The following is a 25,249-nucleotide window of genomic DNA, read 5'->3' on the forward strand; positions in this document are numbered from 1 at the left end:
TTTATTCTAGCCCAGTGGTTCCCAACCTTTTTACACCAAGTACCACCTGAGAAAGTAGTTGGCTCTCCAAGTACCACCATATGACCGACGTTAAAATACAGTCTATTCAGCTATGCACAGTTCACGCAGGAGGCAAATTTATTCCAACCTGTAGCCTATGTGCAACCTGCAGCAGCTGCACTTGTGCTGGGTTGACTGCTGTCTTCACCTCCTTGTGCTTCATCGGTGCTGCTCTCCTCTACTACAGCTCTTTTACGATTACGATTCCCTCCCGTTTTGATCCACTTTAGCATCCCTCCTCGTCTTTGTTCACCACTTGTGTAACCATGCGGGGCGGGCAGGTAATTGTGCATGCGCAACAGGTATAGTGTCCATCAGAAACAAATATTTGTTTTTAAATCTCAAGACAACAAAATAAACCTCAATTTCAATGATCACAAGTTTATTTTCATTCATAGTATTATTTTGATAGATAAACATGTTTTACAATTGATTTTAAAGTTGGGTTTATTTCATAATTTAAACATTGGGATTCCAGGGATCAAGTACCACCAGCAGGGGGGGGCGCAAGTACCACCTACCTTGAGAAACACTGCCAATAATATTAATAATAATTATTATTATTTCACTTTCACATGTTTGAAAACTACTACTAATGACCACCATGGATTTTGCACAAAAACTAAAAAAAAAAAAAAAAAAAAAAATTCACAGAGCCTTCCAAGTACCACCAGCAGGGGGCGCAAGTACCACTTACGGTACGCGTACCGTAGGTTGGGAACATTGACTGTATAATAATAATCTGGACAATGTCAGCGTGACGTCACCCATTGGGTTTTGATAGCAGAAAATGAGGCTTGAATCTCCCGCTTCCTGCTCATCGTTGATTGGTTGAATGGATTAACTTTACACGGAAGTACGGGGAGAGAGGGCTGTTAAAACACTAGTAGAAGAAGAAGAAGGAGGAGGGGGCGGCTGCCCCTAGCGGCTGCCGGGGGAGTTTCCGAATTTGTCTCACAGGCTTGAACGACTGCCATCTTGTTGTTCGCTTCTGTTTGCTAGCTTGCTCGCTGGCTGGCTGGTTGCAGTGGTGAAATGGTCCAGGACAACAAATATAATAACTTTTAGTCCGAAGGTATGGGCGAGTAGGAGTCCAGCCAGCCGACCACCGTCTTGTCCGGGGCCTGGCCAAGAGACCATGGTGTGGTGTGATCCTGGTGCATTGTGCCTGAGTAGCTGGTGTGAGTCTCCAGCCTGCTAGCTGCTGCTAAGCCTCCACAAGGTAAACTGCTATTATACTTATCTCTGGGCAAACTCTAAAATTGATAACTGAGGTGGATTTGGTCGCGCACTTGGTGCTCTGCTATGTTGGACTCGTTGGACTGTTTGAGTGATGCTCATGTTTGTAAGCTAACGCTAGCTCGATTAGCATCGTGTGCTAACGTTTGAGCACCGTTATAGCCTACTTTAACTGAAATTTGGTGGCGTTATCTTATAGTACGGTAATTAATATAACATGGTGTCGTTTGTTTCTTCAAGGGATGGCCGTCGGAGTACCATGGTGGAGCAGGAACAGCACAACAGAACAGAGGCACATTGTCCCTTGGTCAAATTATTTGTGAAAATGAATGCTTCGTTTTGATTCCCATGTGCATATTACTGATGATCAGCAATATTCTCACTGTGAGAATATTGCTGATCATCAGTTGTTCAACCTAAGATATTGCAATAACATAAGCTAAATGCTGACAGATTTGAGACTTTTGATAGATTTACTTTGAGCCATTTGGTATGTATCTGCCAGTGTGTTTTTGTCAATAAACATTGCCAACAAAGAACCTTGTTGTGTAGGCTATGTGCTAAAGTAAATCATGTACCCGAATGTACCCCAAATCTCATAGAACGAGCCCATTATAGTTGTCTGGTCAGAGCAGGCAGGTTGTTAATAAGATGTGATATAAAGATATTTGATGTCGAGTGAACCAGCTTTGACCAAATGACCAGGAAGAAGAATGAAGATGGAGAACCAACCGACTGCTTCAAATCAACGAATGATTTATATTTATTGAAATATGGTTATCTGTAACAATTCGACATAAACAAAGGCTACACCATGCAACATATATTTTTATATCATTCAAACTTAAAGAATGGTTAATTTTCCACCATGGTAGGCTGTACTGCTGTGAAATGGTTACCTATATTTGTATCAAGTGTTGCTTGGTAGATTATCTATGCCTAATTTACCAGTAGACATATTCGTGCAAGACCTTAGGCTATGTTGAGTTATATCGATCTGATAAAGTATGTTTTAAAATAAGGATAACAAATTGCTGAGCTTGGCGGATGCCTCAAGACAAGTATGTATCATTTTTAAATGTCCAATACCATACAGAAAAGCAAATTGAACAAACGACCAACAGCATTCAAGTCTGCAAAAACTTGTGATGTTATGTCACGTTAACATATAACCTTATGACGCTTACTGTATAACATGGACAGACCATTTAACGTTAGGCTACTTTACATACCGTTAGATAACGTTAAATGGTCCGCCATGTTATGAGCGTCACGTTACATGTATGCCATCTATACAGTTACGTGTGTCTACTAACATTATTAAAATATCATAAAGTAGCGCTGTTTTCTGATAATTTGCTAAAGTATGACTTGCTATCTGCTAGCCATACTAGTCTTGTTTTGCTAGGTTTTCTTATTCGTGTACTTTCCGCAGACTAGATGCCTTTGCGGCACATTGCTGCCTCTAACGGGCGGAAGTATTACTGTTTCCCAATATCCGAAGTATATCGCCTATTTTCCTCGAAATGGGGCTATAATTAAAAAAACTGGAGCCTTGAGAGCATGAAAAATACTTGAAATTGTTTTTTCAGACCATAAACTCATTTGTAAAGTGTTTATTTAAGACAGAGACCGAGAGAGAAGTTGGCTCGTTTCACATAGAGTTGAATGGACGTTCAGGGATGATGTTACACAAGCTGCGCCCCCCACTGGCCATTTGAGAGTATGGCAACTTCCGCATTGGCCTCAAAAAGAGACTGGCTGTGATGGGGACTGGTTGGGAACCACTGTTCTAGCCTATTCAGATGTCCTAAATAAAGCCGCTTGTTAAATCTTACAATCTAACAAAAACGGCGGAGCGCTGTGAAAATAGAGCTGGGTGCAGCGCACTTTGAAATGTGCAGCAGAAAATTCGTGCAGCAGAGAGCCACCAGAGACACTCCCACGGAGGAGTTTGCAGTTGAGGGGGGTGGGGCACGCAGGGCACCATACAACACCGACCCAGACAGCAGGCTCGATGGACAGATTGGCAAATACAAGCTGGAATACCTGATGCCCACCAGCAGTAAATCAAGACCAGCAAGAAGGTGTAGGGTCTGCGCACGCAGTGGCCAGCGCTGCTGGTTGCAGCTAAAAAATATTATTTTGCCATCAAAATTCCTTTGTTTTTGCTGTTTTATTGAAGGAAATTATTTTTGAGGTGTCACTACATCAGAAAATATTAGCTTCAGAGTCAGTGATGTGCTTGAAATGCTTCATTTCACAAAAGGCTCATTATCTCAGCTTCTAGTTTGAAACGTCTGTTTTTGGTGAAACCAACCTATCTTCTACTGCTGATAACTAAAGAACGGAAAATGATATAAATAAACTTTTTTTTGCTGATGATACAAGAGAGTCTCATCATTCTTTGGGCGTGTTCGGTGTTTACATAGTAATATCACACAATATTCTGTGGGTCTTGAGAAATCACTGAAAACGCTCTGAAAGGGCTGGCACTGGGAGCATCCGTTTTCCAGAAGTGGCTGGCAGCCAATGAGTTAAAGTCGAACTGAACCCGTTCGTCACGTGCATATGAGTCTGTTTCAGACTGAAAACATAGTTTGTCTAAGATGACAGGTTGAGAGGCGGGTCATAGTATCATGTCGATGATTTTATTTGACAATTCTGGGGACTGGATTGGGCTTTGGCCAATCCTGGTGTGTTCCGCCTCCAAATCGAGTGGGATTCACTGTGTTGTGGCGCTCCCCTCGGGAAGAGCCTTTTGACGGGAGAAGTGGAGCTCAGCGAGCCGCAGGCAGCCAGCTGCCTTCGTGTTGCAGAGCGGAGAGTGCAGCACGTCGGCCTGGATCTCCGGTTGTCTCCCTGACAACCAAGCTCTCGGATGCGCGCGCCATTATCGCTGCTGTAAATACGATATCCCTGGAATGTGCGTTTTAACGAGCCAGTTACATTTCTTTGCATTCTTAGAGATTATAGTTTTTGTTTTTTGTTCATGTTTCTAACAATTGGCCAAGTTAGTAGTTAGTTTATGGGATAGGAATTCTGCCAGATGACAGGCACTAGGCGCCATTTTCTACTTCATTTGGAAGAGAAAATTATCCTGAAATGAAGATTTGATTGACAGCTGCATGTCGTGATATGATTGGTTGAAATGGGGTAGAAATTTGATAGTACTAGGTGACGTCAGCAAACTGTACATTACTGTTATCAATTAAATCTTGAAAAATGAACTTTTGATGTGAAAAAGTGTGAAAAACAAAAGAAATTAGATTGTTGTGATTCTTTTTGGCATACATTATTAAATAGGTGCACTGCATACCCAGGTATTTGAACTAAAAGAAAATAAAAGTCATTTTTGGGTTCAGCTCGACTTTAAGTATGACATCAGTTAGGCAGAAGAGGGTTGGTATTTATCCCCGATTGTAACAACATATATGATACAAAATTAAGAAATGCATAATATGGCCCCTTTAACAAGCCGTTTAGAAGGTTGAGAGTACCTGAAGGGGGCGGGGGTCGCTGAGGGGGTGCAGGTCTGGCTGGAGGAGCGTTGGGGCGTGGAGGGGGCGGGCGTTTGGCCTCCATGACCTGAGAGGTTGGGGCACCAGGCTGGAAGTCGACTGGAGGTCCTGGAAGGGGAGCGACGAAAGAGGCACAGATTTATACACGGAAAATGAGTGGTTTGTCTTAGGGAAAATAATGATCACCATTTGATTTGGTCAGAAAGCCTGACACAGTCCAATTCACTTTGAGTCCATGCAAATTCACCTCATACAGAAGCATATTCTACTCTTTCATTCATTGTAATTTGCTCTGGATAAGAACATGACCTAATGCCTAAAATGTAAAGGGTAAATGTATGTACGTACGGACAGAGCATGGTGCAGGTTAAAAAAATCTGAATTGACATTTTGGGCTCATGATTACAGTGAAAACACTCCAAAAAGACAAAGACCCCCCCCCCCCCACGGTATAAACATGGAGGAAAAGGTGGCATTTTATAAATGGGTGTGTGACATAACAACAGGAGTGACATCACAAGAGGAGAATGTTCTGCTGGGGCTGACACAGGGATGCAAAGTCAGGGAGAGTGAAAAAAGGTGACAGATACCAGGGCAGACATAAAACCACTCAGAAATCCTCATATTTTGGGCTGAAAAATGTGACTGTCACCTAAAGGTGACTATTTTGCATCCCTGTGACATCACAAAAGGTAGTTCCATGAAATGGACCAGTGCCCCCTGCTGGTTACAAAAACTACCGTAGTCTAAACGCAGCTATGTGTGATTGAAAAAAAGTTTTTTTCCCCCAAATCCCATTGCTATATACCCCTTCCACATATTAATGCAATGTGTTCTCCAACCTGCACCATGCCCTTTAAAGAGAGTGAAAAGGGGTTTTTTTTTTTCCGACTAAACACTTTGTGGTAAAGGTTAAATAAATAAATAAATAAATAAATAAATAAATAAATAAATAAATAAATAAATAAATAAATAAATAAATAGATAAATAAATAAATAAATAAATAAATAAATGAAGTGTCATTCTCCTATGAGTCACACGGGCAAACTCTTCTCAACACAATGATCCTCCAGTCTGGTCCTTGAGTACAGCTTGTGTACAAAGTAGGGCTGTGAATCTTCACTGGCCTCACGATTCGATTCGATTACGATTCAGAGGGCTACGATTCGATTCGATTACGATTATCGGTGCGGTGCATCTCGATGCATCTTAAATCGATGCATCACTTTTTTCCCCCCAATACATGATTTCTTTTTTCTCACTTTCTTTTTTCTCACTGTGTGGCTACTTTTAAAATAAAAGTGCATTTGGAATTGCATTGTATTATGATCCATAATTAAAATAAACAACTGCATGTACTTCCATTATATTTTATTTGATTATTATTTTTTTTTTTTTTAAATAATCGATTTTTGACATTTGTGAATCGATGCAGAATCGTGCACGTCTGCATCGCGATGCATCTTATAATCGATTATTTTTGACACCCCTAGTACAAAGAAGGTGATATTGCACAAATGTTTGAATGCTGTATCATAAAACATCTTACAAGAAGAGGGCAAAGGCACAGCTAGCTAAAGACACACTGCAAGTATTCACAACAGCAAACATAGAGAAAATCATCACACATTACCTGGCATTTCTCTCCTGCATGGTGATGGGCTTAAACCTCCTTCCATGCATTACAAACAAAGTAAAACGACAGTTTAGCTTCCAGTAGGCAGGGACTAAGAACCTGAGAGGAACATGGCATTGTGCTTTGTGCCACCTGAATACAGTTGTGTGTTCAGCGTTTGTGTCTTCAGACAACATATTGAAATACCTTGTGACGGTCGGCCGGGTTGGGGCACACGGCCGGGCCTGCTGCTGCTGCTGGGGGCTCCAGGCTCTCCGTGGGTGGGAGAGGGACATGGACTAGTTCGGGGGGAAGACCCGAGGTCTGAGCCCGCTCCAGGCTGCAGGTGCTGGGGAAGAATCTCCTCCACCTCCTCATCCACATCGCCTGATACAGGAGACAGAAGAGGGTTGGTATTTTAATCCCCCGAAAAACTATGATAACATTCAATGGGCCATATTCATGAAACTCGCCAATATCCTTAATGACACAGCAGTGAGTAAGGCCATGGCAGTAGGCATTTTCCCTATTCCCTAATCTTCCAACAATATCGTATAATAACCAGTGAGACAAAATATCAAAGCGTCATTTAGATTTGACGACCATTACTTTCACCTGCAGTCCTCCAAATCAATATTTTTCTAGCAGCCACGGTCAGAGGTAGGACTCTGAGAGGCCTTTCGTCCTATTCTCAACCAGCCTAACTCACCCCAGCACTTATTACATTCATATTCATGAGGATTATGCCTGCTTGTCCTTCACGTGTCTGTCACCTTCCATATCGAAGTCCTCATCGCCCATGTCTGTGTCCTCAGCCAGCAGGGTGGAGCTGACCGAGGTGGGGATGCTTCCACAGATCCTCTCCACACTCATCTCCTCTTCCAGACTCTTGATCCAGCCTGGACTCTTCAGACGGACGTCAATCACCTTACCAAGAACCTACATTGCAACCAAGAATGAGACAGAGCAAGAAGGAGAGAGGGAGAGGTAGGGAGAGAGAGAGAGACAGAGACACTGACTACTTGGTATATATAGTCAATTTAAAAATTGTTTCAGGAAAAATGGTTTCTCTGTTTGGTTTGTGACATTGTCCAATATATCACAGAGGTGATTCAAGTTATATGACTGAGGGTTTATAAGGAAGAGGTTGATATTGTTTTTTTTAAATCACTCATGTTAACACTATTTTATTATACACTCTCATACTGTTAAAAGAGGTCAGGAAAATGTATAATAGTGTCTTCTAGACCATAGCTGTTTTATAATGATGTTATATGAGCATTTTGTATAGCTTTGAAGGAATTCATATCATATGATGACTTACAGTGGAGGCGCTGAGAGACAGGGCAGCCAGAGCGGAGTAACCTTCCAGGAAGGTCACCCACATCTTCTCCTCAACAAACCTGTAACAACAGGGACATTTATGCACTGCAATCCAACCATCTTCTCCTCAACAAACCTGTAACAGCAGGGACATTTATGCACTGCAATCCAACCGTATACGTGTGTGTCTGTGTAGGGGCAGCAGCAGGCTCACCGGATGAGGATGACCTCCCCGAAGTCAGCAAACTTGTCCAGCAGCTCGTCTATGAGAGCGTCATCAAAGTAGTCATCAGGGCCGGCGGTGCAGAGCGACACCAGGATGGTGCCATCCGGCGGCCCCTGCAGGGCGATGACGTCCTTATAGACCTGGTGCCGTTCCACCGGGTCCACCTCCAGGATCTCCACATCCATGATTGCCACCACAGGCCTGGACACGGACAGGGAGGAAGACAGTAGGAGACAATGAGGACAGTGATAATGTTTGATTCAAGTGAAACACTACCTGAATGAAAGAGAGCATGTGCTCTTTTAGGAAAAGTAATGGGAGTTTATTTTGTGATGACTATCTCATCTCATTACTAATTTATAATAAGACGTATAATACGGTGGCGCAGTCGGTAGCGCTGTCGCCTCACAGCTAGAAGGTCCTGAGTTCGATTCTCGCCTGGGACGCTGTGGGCGCTGGAGTTGTGACCCCCCCCCCATATCTTCAGTGCCTACTGCCCAGGTGGGCTATCTCGTCGAAAGGGGCTTTCTGTGTGGAGTTTGCATGTTCTACAAGTACTCCCCAGGGGGTTCCTCCGTACATAACCCCCCACTAAAAACATGCAGAAGATCGTCATCCGACCAGTGACGATAACATCTGAAGTTGGTCCCCGGGCACTGGAAAGAAAAAGCGACCACTGCTCCTGGCCTGCCCCCTGGAGGAAAGGACAAGCCTGGATGGGTCAAATGCAGAGGACAAATTTCACCGGCCACCGTCAGCATGAGTGTTTGTGTTGTGGCCGCATGCATGTGTTGAAGTGTTCGTGTGATAATAAAAGACGGGCCGTCTGAAATCGTTTAAAATCGTTTAATAAGACTGTTGTGATCGACACATTATGGACTGTACCGTATCATGAGAAATATGAATGAACATATCATGATTTAACAGGCTCTCTTCTTTGTCTTGACATTCCTGCTGGAGAGAGAACCAAATGGCTGGGTCACACCCTACAGATACCAGCACAGCTGGAGGCCGAGCCTCCAAGGGTTCCGGCCATTGTTTTATCTCTAAGGGTAATCAAGCCATAAAACCCCCTTTTCCCTTGCCTCACCTTACAGAGAGGGCACAGCCCAACTCACCGAACGTTGTGATTGGCCCACCATGCATGCTCATTTTAACACATTCACTGCCAGCCGTTTTTTTTTTACTGTAGGTAGGTTCTGCCAGAGGTTTTTTTTTGAGGATTCTGGCTCATCTTTCAAGACCCGAGGATTCTTTTCTGCTAAGATTTTGTGAACACACAATATCTCAAAAGAACTAATAGAATGTGTGCTTTCTCTGTCTAAAAGAGTTAGTTTGTAGAGTTAGTAGTTATGTAAGCATTAGCAGTTGAATACAGCATGGTTTCAGCGTCTGAAAAATTATTTTGAGATAAACGGCTTTTTGTGAAATTCGATAGAACAGTCACTTTAACCATTCATTTTTGGCATCAGTAAGACGTCAGACATCTAAACAATAGTTTTGAACAGTAATTTCCTCCATAACAGCAGGAAACACCCCTCTCATTCAAACTCCTCCCTCCGTGTGTGTTCTTCTTGGCTGCAGCGGGCATGTCACAAGCTCGTTTCTGTTGCTGCTGTAACCTCGCGTCACCAGGCTCACTGCTTCTGCTGCTGCTGCCTGTCTGCTGGCGGCCGCTGTGCAAGTCTGGATCGGCTCGCTCGTTTCTTGTGGTTTGTGTTGAGAGCTTTGATGAAGCTTTTGCGATTCTGGTCTTATTTATGCTGCGTGTTTCAAAGTGTGTTCCACCCGTAATCTATTATGCAAATTTGCAATCCCGCACCGCCAGCAATCAGCGCGAAAACGAAAGCGTTTATCGCCAAACCATTTTCATGAGAATGGCTTCCTCACACATGCTTTTTGCTTGCCTTCCTCTAGTCTGGGAGAGCACTGTCGCCACTTAGTGGGTCGGTGGAATGGGTTGTACCGTACATGTTCGGTGGCTCCAATAATTATATAAGAGATGTAAAAGGGTTAGATGCACATCCCACGGTCAAAAAAAAAATTATCATTTTTTTGACGTAAAAACACGTCATTGGCAGTCAACCGTTGGATTTAGTTTGACGTAAAAACACGTCATTGGCAGTGAACGTGTTAATATGTGATCTCCTACAAAACTGTTGGAAGACAGTCCTAACTGGGAGTCTCAAGTAAGCTTTCGCACGCAGCTGAACCAAGGGTTGGAGGGGCCAGGAAGCCGGCTCCCCTCCCCTGCTCTCTGCACCCCCTGCAGGCGACCAAGCTCTGCAGGCCTGACCAGGGCCCAGAGGACTCCGAGCCCACAGCAGCACCAGAAATCGGCTGAAAGGCCAGCCGTAAGTCCCACGAGAAATAGCATGCGTAACTGAGATAGTTCTACTTAATCTCAGTTAATTTAAGTCGTTTTAGTGTTATAAGTCGCCGGGGAAAGCCCCCTTGCGCTTCCAGACGTGCCACAGCCTGGCACAACGCCAGCTGTTGACTAAGCTTCCAGGCAAGACCGCCTGACCTGACCCTCCCAGCGCACCGCACGTGCAGGAGAAGAAGAAGAACGCCACACTGCAGCAGGGCAAACCAACGGCTGCAGAAAAGACACACCGTGGCCCCAGTCACAGAACCAACAGCAGACGAAGGACGCAAAAGACCCACCGTGGTGCCAGCCACAGAGCGCAGCCAACCACTGCTCTGCAACCAACAGAGAGGACTGCACGTCAGCCCCGACGTCAACTCAGCCAACCTCGAACCTCCTCCTCACCGCAGCCAAACCCACAGCGCACAGGACAGCCGTGCCAACAACGGAACGATTCACTTAACCGAGTGGATCCGCGTGAGAGTTCGTGGTTTAATGGTCTGGGCAGAGTTAGGGGTTAAAATGCATTACCATGTATGTTGATGTACAATGTTTCGCACACTGGTGAATGATATAGACGCCTGAAGGTGTCGTAGGCAAAGCTGGTGAGCGCCAAGTTCGGAAGAACTTAGCGGCCATCAGCGGGCCACTCTCCTCCCTCTCTCTCCCTCTCACTCTCTCCCACTCTCTCGGCTTCCCAGCTGAGCCCGTTCAACCGGAAGGGCTAAGCTTGGGACGGTCTGGAGGTGTTCAGAATGTCCACCCGCAAAAATACAGTTAAGCTGAATTAGAGAGTTTGATTAGTCACTCACACAGAGTGATCCAGGCTAAACAGTCCCTTCCTAAATTCGGCAGAACCGCCATTTTGGAAAGGAGGCGGTTCCAGACCGTCCCCCAGCCACCTCTGTCTGACCAGGTCAATCCTTCCTCAATTTTGGCAAAACCGCCATTTTGAAAAGGAGGCGGTCTTAACACGATCAGCCCGCCCCTCAGCCAATCCTGGGGTGACATAAGACACTCCACCTTCTCCTCCCTCCTCCTCTCTCTCTCTCACACACACACACCCACACACACACACACGCACACACACACAGTGATATAATGTTTATTCAGATTAGTTATTAGCGATAGATGTGGTAGAGTATTAGTCATAAAAGTAAATGTGATGAACTGATATTTTAATCATTATGTTAATGTCCATTGATATTGTGATTTATTAAATCTTTTTATTACATAATGCTATGAATCTTGGTTATTATTTATGAGGTATTTTATCTGTGGAAATCTGTGACAGAAGCTTACGAACTTTGACCTTCAATTAACTGTACAATGTACATTATATCATTATGAGACTGATATGACAATTTGTTTTGGTGTCTAAACAAGTCATAACTTGACTTTTAGACAGGTCTGTAGCCTTAACTACAGTGGTGCCCCGAATCGTACAGAGAATACAATATTTTCTGTCAAATCTAATACATTTATGAATATTAATAATTCATAATTATTAATAATCATATTTCATAACCAAACCAGCTCCTGCGAGCACAACAAGACTATCTCATCTCATTACTAATTTATAATAAGACAAGGGGGTTCCACTTGGTCAAGTTGAGCTGCTTCCACGAGCACGCGGAGCATGGGAGGCATACTAGAAATGAGCGTGCGATATTTCTAGTATAAGATCAAAGCACTGGCCGGTGAGGTACCTGTGGTCTGAGGTCTTGAGCTCAGCTTTGCCGTAGTACTTCAGAGTTCCAGAGTTCCAGTGCTCTGAATCATCCTCACTCTCCGCAGATGTAGTGGCTGCTCCTACTACATTCATCTCCTCAGCTGCAAAACAAGCACAAACAGATTATGATCAGTTGCGGCTGGTGCATTTTTGTCCAGGGAGGGCTATACCAAAAATAGGGGCTCGACGATATGGTTGAAATCAATATGATAATCATAAGGATCTTTCTCATTATCTATATATATATATATCACAATATGATTCATTATGCGAAATCATGTTAAATAATCAAATGAATGTTCATCTCATTGAACCGAATGGTAATGATGTCAAACAAATCTTAAATTTCCAAATAATATTCCTACCATACCTAATTTGATCAGTTGAAGTCAAATCTGCTTGTCATCATCAATTTTAGACAGCAGAAATGTGTCCAATATTAAAATATATTCATATCATCATGGCGATATGATCCCAACTGACAACAAACAATAATATTGAATTATCGTCCACTCCAGCCCTAAATCAAGCAAGTCCACACACTACTACCTTTTGAATGATACGGCCAACAGATTAGCAGGCATATCAATCACAGCAGCCCTCTGATCTCTACATCAAACTTCCCTCATGTTGCCTCCAGCTTTCACTTTGTTGACACATTTAAATGACGTGTTAAAAAGCGTATAAAACACATGGGAAGGACTTCCTACAGCACGTCAATGCATCAGTAAGACGAAAGCATGTTAGGGGCGTTCCCATATAGAGCCCATAGAGAATGCCGTGCCGTACCTGCAGCTGCCTACCTGCTGTCTAAAGTGAAAGTGAATGAGAGCGATCTTCAACCTGCACCTAAAGGGACTGTACTCCACAGAACACCACTTACTGTGGCTGATTGGAGTATGATTACTCAGAGGCAGCCCTCACGCAGGGCTCCCTCTCTGTGGCCAAGGAGGACGGCGCACTATCACCCTCTATTGGTCAGCCGCCACTGCATATCATTGCTATTCTTTTTTTTCTTTTGCTATTTCTTTCCACCGCCCCGGTCCATTTTCTCCCCAATTGTACTTGGCCAATTTCCACCTGCTGCCCCGGTCGCTGCATCCCCTCTGCCGATCTGGAGAGAGCCGTAGACTAGCATGCTTCCTCCGACACATGCGCATTTGCCAGCCACTTCTTTTCACCCGACAGTGGGGAGGCTTCACCGGCAGGACGTAGCACGTGGGAGGGTCACGCTATTCCCACCAGTTCCCTTCTGCCCCCGAACAGGCGCACCGACCGACCAGAGGAGGTGTAGCGACCAGGACACGCATCCCTAATCCGGGTTTCCCACCCGCAGACACAGCCAACCGTGCCTTGTATGGATGCCCGCCCGACCAAGCCGGAGGTAACACAGGGGTGCGAACCTGCGACCCTCGTGTTGGTAGGCAGGGAATCTACCCACTACACTACCCGGACGCTATCATCACTATTCTTGAGCTGGAGGAGTCATAGACAGAAGGATGCATAAGCCTATAAAATATTTAGTTTTTGCAAAGGAATGTTATTCAGGTTTATAAGACATCTCAGTTTCTCCTCAGTTAAATCAACACCATATCCTTTCAGGCCACGTCCCTCACCGGTTTTGTTAAAGTTCCACTTCCTCCTCTTCCAGAGTATGCGGTCGGTCCAGGCTGGTGTGCGGCACTTCTCGCTGGTGTCATAGTCATCTGAGAACAGGTCGTACTTGTAGGTGGGGGCAAAGTCTAAGACCCCTTCGATGAAACCTCGGAAGACCTGTGGAGAGAGAATGATGATCTTGAGCCAATGTGAAAGCACAATAATGTTCAATAATTAAAGTGAATACATGAATTAATGAACCCGTACAAAGTGTTACTTATGCTGTAAATGTGCATCGTGTCTTAAGGCCATACCATGCTAGCGTTCTTCTGCTCCAATAACTGGTCCCCAACCATCAGTTCATCCCACTTCTGTTGTCTGATGAGCTCTTTCACTTCTTCATTGGGTAGGTTGATACGATAATTGAAGTCTCCACACCAGAACACATAGTCATGTGAGTACAGCAGACGACCCTGGGGGGGTCGGGGGGGATACGAGAGGTTAAGATTGATTTAGACGCACCAAAAATGGGTTTAAAAATGACAAAATTGGCTCAATGCCAGTGTCATGGTTATTGTTATTACCATAGGGAAGGTGAGTCTGCGTGTGATCTCATTGTAGTCGTCGTTCCTCTCCTTCACCTGTGATTGGCCAGCAGCAAAGTGGGAGCACAGGAAGCAGATGCTGGTGCTGTGGAACAGCAGGCGGACAGCCACGCCCCCTTTATTGCCTGTCGCGCCGCCCATTCCAGTTTTTACTGTATCTACAGCGACATCTCTGTGGCACAAGAAGAACACAACAAACTGAACGTATTAAACACGTGTCTGGAACCAGATTTAGTAGATTTTACCAAAAACTATAGATTCTATACAGTCCCAAGGTGCAGTTGTGCAGCTACAAGCCTGAATGATTAGCAGTTCATTTGAATGTGATCTTAGCTCAGGAGCTGTCCTGATTTTTGGCTCTTGAAGGCCACAGCAACCACACTGTGCAAGCATTTCCACCTCTTGTGGACAATTGGTTTTAAAACATAGATGATTGTAATTACTGCTAAAAGCTGCAGGTCGGGGGGATGGTTCCGTAATATGGATATACTCACAAGAGGATGAGGTGATGCGTCAGGAGGGACGCACGCGTAAGGGGAGCTTACTTGAGAAAAGAGGACACCGTACCCAGACCTGAGTTTTATGTGTGTGTAGTCATGTTTCTAGTCATGATGTCGGGGGACTCAATATAGATACATTTATTTATTCTATTATGCAAACCCAATGAGTCCTCTATAAGTTTTTATCTCTTTTTGCAACTGCTGCGCCTGTTGCTTAATGCACTTTTTATGCTCTTTTTTTAAGTTTTGTTGTGATGCTTTTAAATGTCCATTTTATTCTCTTCTTTTATTTTCCTGTCATCCATTTTATGTGAAGCACTTTGAATTGTCTCTGCGTATGAAATGTGCTATACAAATAAACTTGACTTGACTTGTGTGTGAACCTAGAGTAAAAGTTTGTGTCTATTGTAGCGAGAACAGAGTTTCATACCTGATGAAGGGGGCATGCTGTGGGCGGATGAAAACAAACAGGCACACTCCCACTAGCTGCTCTGATGCAAGCAGCACGTACTTATTGTCCCGAGACATGTTCTTCTGGAGCTCAGCAGCCCACAGTTTCTGATTAGTGGTGCTGAGAGGAGAGCACAGAGAGGGAGAACAGATGAGCGTGCAAACTTAACTTTTAAGATACATGTTTGGGCATTGTCTTTATTCCTATTCAACACAAAGGAAAGCACATCTGCAGAAGGTGCCGTATTAACAGTATCTGATCAGGCCCTGAACTTTGGTACTTTGTTCTCAGGAACAAAGTCAGAGTCACCTTTTAAATCAAATTACATTTGTATAATCTGTTTTCACACCCCCTCGTTGTATTCATGTTTTATTATCATATAACCGTCATTTTGATTCGTGTCAGGCATTGTTTTACTATACAAATAAAACATGAACTTCTCTGGATGCCAAAGTTAGCTTCCATAACCTTCCAGAAGGACTGGCACCCCTACCTGGCACTGACAATGTTGCCAGCATTCAGTTCCACCATCTCCTCAAAGCCGATGGCAAAGATATCTATGGGGTTGGCTTTGGTATCTGTGGGGAGAGAAATGACAGAAGTGCCCATTTTCACAAAAGAGTTTGTGAAAAGCTTAACTGAGATCTGAAATCTTCATGTATTTAATCAACAAGACAAATGACATACCCTGGAAGTCAGGATGCCCCGCATTCTTTGGAGCATCCAACAGCCAATCGTTGAGCGTCTGGTTGCGGAAGGCGATGCTGCGGAACTGCTTGCCCCCGTTGACATTCCAGGTGCCAACACACACCCTGATCTGCTTGGGCCGCGTGTACTTACCGTAGTTCTGACACATTCCCAACAATACTCTGGGAGAGGCTGAAGAGGACAGGAGAAGGGTGAGTGTGTATAGAGTGTGTGTATGTTTGTTACGGTGGAATAAAGGGTAACAAAACAAAAACAATCAAATTAAATAAAACTAGGGGTGCACCGATCACGTTTTTTGCCACCGATCGCCTATGGGAAATATCTGCCCAACCGATCATCGACCGATCACCGATTACCGATCACCGATATAAAAAACTCATCAAAAAAAGTTTGGAAACGTTATTTCCGTCGATTATTTCTCCCCTTTAATAATACCAATTGGTATTGTATTTTATATCGTTGGAAAGACTGATTAGTGATAGGGCTTTTTTTAATTTAATTTCTTTTCTTTTTTTTATATAAAGAAATATGGGCAATCAGCCGATCGCATATTTGAGGTCAAAATCGGCCGATACAGATTGCGTGCCGATCGATCTGTGCACCCCTAAATAAAACCAATGAGAGAACATTCAAAATAAAATTCAAAGAGGGATACTAGCAAAATATCCTCTAAAATATAGGGCATGATACAAAGGACACATAGCTTGGTGGAATACCACTAACGTTCAAATAATCAACCTTGGTAATGGTTCGTTTGCGTCTGTAATTTTCCTTTCAAAAGGCATGTCAGCCTAGCAATTAACATTGTGTGCACTCTGCACAATTCACCATTGTTTTACTATTAATCATTACTGTAGGAGCCTGATGGTATGCGGCAGAAAATGGACAAAGGTTTTAAACCATTACCAACATTGATTTATAAAATTAATGAGCTAATGAGTGGGAGCACAATCACAAAGGATAAAACAACTATGTGACATGGGATGAAAGGAAACATCCACTGGGGGTGCTGTCAGTTACTATACCTGATTGTAAGACAGGCTCAGTGACTAAGATTGTGCATGAGAGCAGGGGGAGAGAAAGGAGAGAAGGGCGTGGTTAACCAGTGTGAGATGGCAGATAATGCTAGCAGAGCAGTCGCTCAGCGTTAATCTAACTGGGACAGAGAGCTGCCACATGGAGATTACACCTCCCACTTGACACAGATGAGACAAGCCGACAGTGTAGCTTGTGGCCAGCAAGTCGACAACTGGTACTGCACGAGACCAGTCCAAATACCTATAGCACAATCCTCCACTGATGAAGCAGGGAGTCAGTGATATTCTTAAAATTGGACAGAATCCTGGAGTAAATGAAAAGACACAGGGGCCTATCTTGCCAGCGGTAATTATGCGCTTGCGTCTTTACCGCCAGGTGCAAATTGGAGGCGTGCCAAGTCATCTGCTATTGTCCGTGCACCGCAAAATGCCACCTGCACCCGGTGCAAACGGCATCTGGGCGGTCTTAACTACCTGCATTATTCACAGTTGTGGCCTGGCAATGCCTGGGCGTTACATCAATCAAACCAATCAGATTCTCATCTCGCATTGCCTTTAATACAGTTTGCGACTTTGCGTGATGCATGCTGTAATTCTCTCCATGCGTAATTTGGACCTCTCACAACAACCATCGCATCTTATACCTGTTAAAAACATCTGTGATTTGCAGTTTTTAATTGATGCAATTCAGGTTCTTTGGTTGTCTGGAAAATAGCAACGTATTTGCAACGGGAAACAGGGACATTTGATTGACAATAATATTTTAAGTAGGCTACAATGTCCAAGTTTTCTCAATTCATTTCCCATTAACCCCTCTTTGTAGAGAGCTGACATATGAATGTAGGCTACTCAAAGGGGGGAAATAATTGTAGACCAATCTTATAGTAGGCTATTAATTATAATATTGGTGATTAATTAATCTGGGTGATGCACTATGGTGTGTGTGTGTGTGCGTGAGGTTTCAGAGCGAGAGAGGGGGGGGGGGTAGAGAAACAATATCAGCAGCATGTTTGTGTCTCTTTACATGTGCTAAAAGTCTTTCAGTGAATAATAGTTGATTGCGTCACTGAATAATCTGCTGTTCCGCAGCAGAGTTTGATGTCCTGGCGTTTGTATTTTAATGGTTCAATCAGGAGAGGCCAGTTGGTAGGATTAGACAAACTTTATTTAGCAATCGGCGTGCATGGCAAATGCTTTGGCGCTTGACTCCATTGGCCAGTGGCGCTGCTCTTGAGGCAGAGGAGGGCGCCTGCATGGGCTAGGAGATCCCCTCCATTGGCCAGTGGCGCTGCTCTTGAGGCAGAGGAGGGCGCCTGCATGGGCTAGGAGATCCCCCCCCCCCGTGGGGGATCGGGAGTCAAGACTCGTTGGTGGTGGACTGGGGAGGTGGGTGGGGCAAAACAACGCTTCGGAGGCCGGCTTCAAGGGAGATGGACTGCCGTGGGCTGCTGCTGCTATGATCGGCCAGAGAGAGAGAGGTGACGTAGAACCCTTGCTATATATATGAGGATTAACTGACGTCATGTTTGACGTCATAGCAGACGTCATACTAGGATTTTTGACCACGTTGAGATCGGATTACGCGTGAGTGGCCTTCTGCTTGAACTATGGTCTGGAGACCTCACTTCAATCAGGAGAGGCCAGTTGGTAGGATTAGACAAACTTTATTTAGCAATCGGCGTGCATGGCAAATGCTTTGGCGCTTGACTCCATTGGCCAGTGGCGCTGCTCTTGAGGCAGAGGAGGGCGCCTGCATGGGCTAGGAGATCCCCCAAAAGGAAGATCTGATTACCGGAGGTTAATTGAGATCTGCAGGCGCCAGTAGTTGATTGCACTATTCCGGCCTTCGACCTTTTTAGCGAATTACAGCTATTTGCGGCTGGCGCTCCCAACTCGGTCGGGCACCTCGCGATAGCGCTTCCCAGCTTGGCCTACCTGGCCGCCTTGGCGCTTCGCGATCGTACTTTCCGGCCTTCGACCTTTTTAGCGACTTACAGCTATTTGCGGCTGGCGCTCCCAACTTGGTCGGGCCTTCGATCTTGCTTTTCCTGCCTTCGACCTTTTTAGCGACTTACAGCTATTTGCGGCTGGCGCTCCCAACTCGGTCAGGCACCTCGCGATAGCGCTTCCCAGCTTAGCCTACCTGGCCGCCTTGGCGCTTCACGATTGTACTTTTCCTGCCTTCGACCTTTTTAGCGACTTACAGCTATTTGCGGCTGGCGCTCCCAACTCGGTCGGGCACCTCGCGATAGCGCTTCCCAGCTTGGCCTACCTGGCCGCCTTGGCGCTTCGCGATCGTACTTTCCGGCCTTCGACCTTTTTAGCGACTTACAGCTATTTGCGGCTGGCGCTCCCAACTTGGTCGGGCCTTCGATCTTGCTTTTCCTGCCTTCGACCTTTTTAGCGACTTACAGCTATTTGCGGCTGGCGCTCCCAACTCGGTCGGGCACCTCGCGATAGCGCTTCCCAGCTTAGCCTACCTGGCCGCCTTGGCGCTTCACGATTGTACTTTTCCTGCCTTCGACCTTTTTAGCGACTTACAGCTATTTGCGGCTGGCGCTCCCAACTCGGTCGGGCACCTCGCGATAGCGCTTCCCAGCTTAGCCTACCTGGCCGCCTTGGCGCTTCGCGATTGTACTTTTCCGGCCTTCGACCTTTTAGCGGCTAACGGCTATTTGCGGCCGGCGCTCCCAACTCGGTCGGGCCTTCGATCTTGGTACATTAGAATTTAGCTTGGCGCTTCCCGGCTTGGCCTACTTGGCTGCCTTGGCGCGACTACCCTGACTTTCTGCTCTCTCTTTCTCTTTCCCCCCCCAAAAATGAGCCGGGGAGTTTACTGCGCCTTGCTGGCGCCGTGCTTTCGGGGAGCCACCACCAACGAGACATTTTCTTCATCGGCACGGAAGTCCGGGACATTGTTTGTTGCCATGCTCACCGATTTAAGGGAGGAGGGTTCTTTGGGCCGCCAGTATGGCCGCCTGCTCCGGGCGGATGTAGCTGGAGAATGCCGATGACGACCAGCGGCCCATTTGCTGGAGGGAGGCGGAGGACACTCCTTGCTCGGCGGCCGAGGTGGCCGCTCCGATCCTGAAGGAGTGGCTCGAGTAGTTCTTTGTCGGGAGGTTGCATTGCTGGAGCGTTTGCCTGAGGTGCAGGGTGAACCAGGATCTTGTCATGTGGTGACAAGGTGCGATGAGGAACAGGGGGGCCGAGGGGCCGGTCCGAGGCCTGAGCCTGACGTAGTGAGCCATGGACGAGAAGGGGCAGAAGGGGGAATTGTTCCGGGCGATGACGATGTGCCGATGAGGGCCAGCGGCCCGTTTGCTGGAGGGAGGCGGAGGGCACTCCTTGCTCGGCGGCCGAGGTGGTCGCTCCGATCCTGAAGGAGTGGCTGGAGTAGTCCTTCGTCGGGGGTTGCATTGCTGGAGCGTCTGCTTGAGGTGCAGGGTGAACCGGGATCTTGTCGTGTGGTGACAGGGTGCGATGAGGAGCAGGGGAGCCGAGGGGCCGGTCCGAGGCCTGAGCTTGACGTAGTGAGCCATGAACGAGAAAGGGCAGAAGGGGGCTAGTGCCTTCCTGTATGCTATTGTGTGCTGGGGCAGCGGGGCTCTCTGGCTGCGGTGTCAGAGAAGAGAACGTTGTCCAGGCTACGCTCCATCGTGAACAATGACTCGCGCCCACTCCACGGCGTGCTAGTCGAACGCAGGAGTACGTTCAGTGAGAGACTGATTCCACCTAGATGCAGTACGGAGAGGCACAGGAAATCATTCCTGCCTGTGGCCATTAGTCTATTTAATGCCTTTCTTAAAGAGCACCTCGGAGACGCTCAGTCTCCCTGAGACTGAGCCAGCCGATAGGTTAACTGTGCCTGGCTGAGCCACGTGTGGCGTATAGGGCAAGCCGACTTAATATAGTCCCGGGTGCAATAATGATAATTGACACGGAATGTATACTTACCTGACGTGTTTTGTATTTTGCTACTTAGACATTCCACTTATTTTTTGCTTCTAGCGCATATACTAGTTATTCTATGCTATGTTGTGTTTTTTTTTTTTTTTTTTTTTTTTTCTGCTTATTGCTTAATATTGCATTTGCGTTGCATTTACTACTGTTTATTTTATTTTAAGCTATGTGTGTACTGTGAGCGAGCTACTGTAACCTGTCCCGATTTCCCCTCGGGGATCATTAAGTCATTCTGATTCTGCTTCTGAAGAAATGCCAGAGGCATTTTACTTTGAAATTCGTTAAGAACAGGAGGTGGTGTATTAAGACCGGGTAGCTTAACACGGAAAGACGTCAGCATTCCCTGGGCCGTCTGGCTTCGGTCCGAAGTTATGCAGTAACACTCATTCTAGCTGATGCTCAGACAAGCTCCGTGGGCCAGGGGTGCTAGAATGGCCCCTTGCGTGGTTATTATTATTATTGTTGTAATTATTATTATTATAATTATTATTATTATTGTGACTCCCGCTGGCCATTTGCCAGAAGCGATTTCCGCTTAGGCGTCGGAGATAGGCAGGCTGAGATGCCCGCTGGGTAGAATAGTCAGATCACAGGCCAAGCGCACGAGGTAATCAATGACTCCAGGCATGTCCTTCATGTCTGTTTTGACTTAATGCCATCAGGAAAGCGCTTTAGACAGCCTGCCTGCGAAACAAGCAGAAGGAAGTTTGGTTTGGTTCCAGAGGCCATTCGACTGGTGAACAGCCACAGTACGAGAAGTGGTCAGTTTATCTAGACTAGGTCTGTACCTTGACCTTTTGATTTGAACCCTTGAACAAGTCTAATATGCACTTGGATTGTATTGACTGAAATTAATTTGTATTGATGTGACACCTATATTCCTTTGTGGTGTTGGATACACTGTAATCAGGGATCTTGCTTTATCAGTGTCATTTATTGTATTTATTGTCTTGTTTTTTGTATTGTTTTTGGATGTGTACAGAGTACAGCTTGTTTGCAGTATTCATGCCTTAAATTGCCCTTTGCGGGACTAATAAAGTTTTTTTTTTTTTTTTTTTTTTTTTTATTGAATTGATTTTACTGGACTGGTAGATTGCCCGTTTAAATGCTGAAGTACTGATACTTTCCTCATGGGTCCTTTCGCGTCCACGGGTGACTGGTCCTCCGGGGTATGCTCGGTGTGCTGTGGTCGTCAACCCCGTCCTTGGTAGAGCAGGTAGCTCTTGAGAGAGGCGGGCAGGGGCAGTCCGTGGATTCCGCTCAGGCGGTCCCTTCCTAGAGCCGCCCGCACGGAGCGCCTGCACAGGTCCATCAGAGGGAGGGGATCCGGATCGAGTCCGTTTATGTACCGGATTCGTATTTCGCAGTGTCCCCACACGGCGCTCACTGCGGGGTACACCTTCCTGCCCTTAAGTCCTCCGAACGCCACCCCTAGGTCATGTCCGTCCACTATGAAACCTAACGTCCCCTCGTCCATGTCCAAGACGACTAACAGAGCGAGTCTGGTATTATGAAGGTGTCGTCGGGCTCCAGGAAGGGGGGTGATAGTGGAGTTGTTGTTGTTTTTTTTTTTTAAGATTGTTGTTCAAATAAACCCCCTCAGATCGGCTAAAGTTAAGAAATTATCATTGTCATCATCACAGAAGCTTCCTAATTTAATTTATCAGTCACCATCAGTCACATGGGGTCACTGGGGACCCAGAGGTAGAAAATAAACAAACTCAGCTGCGTGTAACAGCAAAGATAATTGAGAATGAGAAGGCAAGAGTATATAGTGCCTTTTTGAAAACGGCGCTGCGGCCATTTTGGCCTGAAATACGGCTCCTTGCTGCGGCAGAAGCTTAGTCTCCAAAATGGCGGATTGGCTGTGTGCTGTCGCATCTTTACGATAAAAGGTCTCTGGTTACCGTGAACCTCCGTTTCACAAACACCACAACAAGGAGAGAGACAGCTACTTTTCACACTCTGTTTTGGATTAAGAGGATGTCCTGAAGTGTGACGGTGGATTAAAGACTTGATGAAAAACGTCATGCGATCTGGTGGATTATAGTCTTCGTGACAGAAAGAACAGGACACCCGATGGGTTAACGTTACATGGATGCGAGTTTTACTGCCGAGTGCGACTTTCTGCTTGACTGCATGTAACGTTAAACTTTTATCGTCCATGAATTCCTGGGAGTGCTTATTCTTTTCGTGAATGGATTATTTTACGTCGCTGGATTTGGAAGGGAAAGCAAATTGCACTACATTTCAGCTGTTGCCGCCAGAATGAACCGTTCGCCCCATGGACCTTTCGGTCTGCCCAGAGTGCCCGAGATGCCACGGCGCTCCGGCTTCAGCGCTTCTCCAAGCCGGTTCCCGTCAATCACCGTGAATCTGCCCGGCGGCCTGGAGGTCAGTGCGACCAGGAAGTACGTGGCGTCTCGCGGCGGCCCCGCGGCCTGCATTTCCCCAGCGGCTCCCGGCTCTCGGGGCGGCTGCCTCTACTGGTCTTCGCCCGCGGCCTCTCGCACGTCCGCGCCGATCGGCCTCTCCCTCCGGCACGCTCGCACGCGTTCTTGGGCGTCCGCGGCGCGGCGCTTCGTCTTCTGCTCTCCTACCGGGGCCGTCGCAGTGGCGCGCGGGGGGCTATGTTGGCAGCCTGTGGTCCGGTCGCTTCGCCAACGTCTTCGTCAGACACCTCGGAAGGCAAGTACGCTCCGTGGCCGGTCCGGGACAGGGGACCGATGACTGAACTCGACATGCCAGGAATGGGAATATCCACGGGTAGAGAAGGCTTGTGGGTGCTGATTCGGTCTGCGGATCTGGTGCAAAACAACGCTTCGGAGGCCGGCTTCAAGGGAGATGGACTGCCGTGGGCTGCTGCTGCTATGATCGGCCAGAGAGAGAGAGGTGACGTAGAACCCTTGCTATATATATGAGGATTAACTGACGTCATGTTTGACGTCATAGCAGACGTCATACTAGGATTTTTGACCACGTTGAGATCGGATTACGCGTGAGTGGCCTTCTGCTTGAACTATGGTCTGGAGACCTCACAACATCCGTGTGTAATAACGTATCCAAGGTTTTCCTCTGCACTGCGCTGCACAGCGCGGAGAATAATGGTGCGCTCAAGCGCAGCGGGTTATTTTTGCACTAAGACCTGCTTTAGTAAATAAATACATAAATACATAAATAAATACATTTGATAAACTCAACAGCAATGTCTCTTTCAAGAAATCATGACCCCGTTACTCAAGATAATCCACAGACCTTGTTATTTTGACCGAACTACACATGCTAGCTGCTAACTAGTTCCTACATGAGACTGCATAGGAGCAGCTAGGGCAGCAGCAGCTAGTGGGAGTAGTTTGGTCAAAAGAAAATAGTTCCTACATGAACCTGCTCACAACAAAGTATGTGCATTATCTTGAGTAACCGGGTCATGATTTCGGGAAAGAGACAATGCTGTTAAGTTTTTCAAATTTATTTTTTGGGTGCTTCGAGCACTACAAGCCGAGTGCCATCCAGTTCCATTGTATTGGAGAGAAGGCAGACATCTCTATGGCCGATATCTCCAAAACTCAGGTAACTAACACAAAATGATATAGATGGATAAATAGCACTGCAGGTGAGAGGAAAAATATGTATTTTGGATTTTAGGGTGAGCTGTCCCTTTAAGCAATAACTTAGACTTGGTACACTAATCGTCAAAGCACACTACTCACAATATGTGATTTGTCAATTCAGTAAAGAAAACATCACTGTACTTCATTAGTCCTTGGTAATAATTGACACAAGCTGAAACAACTCTATACTGTTATGAAATCCATCCATGCTGAGAGGAATTACCGTAAAGACTGGAGGTGGTGAGCAGCGCCCGAGCTTTGTCTGCCAGGTCACTGTTGAGTGTGGAGCCCAGCCTCAGGATGTCGATAGCCTCCTGTTTGGAGCTGTCAAAGAAGTTGTTCTGGATGGTCCTGGTCACTGAACGAGCTCCGTCTTTTAGCTTCCCCACCTATGAAGAAGACAAAAAAAGGGCATTAATACTAGCTATACATTTACTTATGTAGAAAATATCCATACATTCCCAAATCACCCATAGAAGCAAAGAAAAAGACACTATAAAAGCTGCAATTACATTGATTGGTGGGCTACGTTTTGATATTATTTTGGTTTGATGCATCCAATTTCTACGGAAGCCGAGAACGGCCACGTGTTTAGTTATTATTTTTATGACCGTTTTATCATGATAACTAACGACTTATTATTTTGTTATCTCTATATAACAATTTTCTGTTTTTTTTCCCTAATCCCCCCCC

At 45.9% G+C, this 25,249-nt stretch overlaps 1 protein-coding gene across 1 annotated transcript in view; it reads right to left on the minus strand.

Annotated features, from left to right (window-relative positions):
- synj1 (synaptojanin 1) overlaps positions 1-25,249 on the minus strand; it is a 78,712-nt gene that overhangs the window by 15,354 nt on the left and 38,109 nt on the right. The window contains 13 exon segments of the mRNA XM_083642587.1: positions 4,800-4,928; positions 6,644-6,823; positions 7,210-7,375; positions 7,761-7,839; positions 7,974-8,186; positions 12,063-12,186; positions 13,702-13,858; positions 13,996-14,154; positions 14,266-14,458; positions 15,217-15,357; positions 15,731-15,815; positions 15,925-16,116; positions 24,780-24,945. Of these exon segments, the coding sequence (XP_083498713.1) occupies positions 4,800-4,928; positions 6,644-6,823; positions 7,210-7,375; positions 7,761-7,839; positions 7,974-8,186; positions 12,063-12,186; positions 13,702-13,858; positions 13,996-14,154; positions 14,266-14,458; positions 15,217-15,357; positions 15,731-15,815; positions 15,925-16,116; positions 24,780-24,945 (1,984 nt within the window).

The sequence above is a fragment of the Poromitra crassiceps genome, assembly GCF_964638095.1.
Source record: "Poromitra crassiceps genome assembly, chromosome: 1".
Lineage (NCBI taxonomy): Eukaryota > Metazoa > Chordata > Actinopteri > Beryciformes > Melamphaidae > Poromitra > Poromitra crassiceps.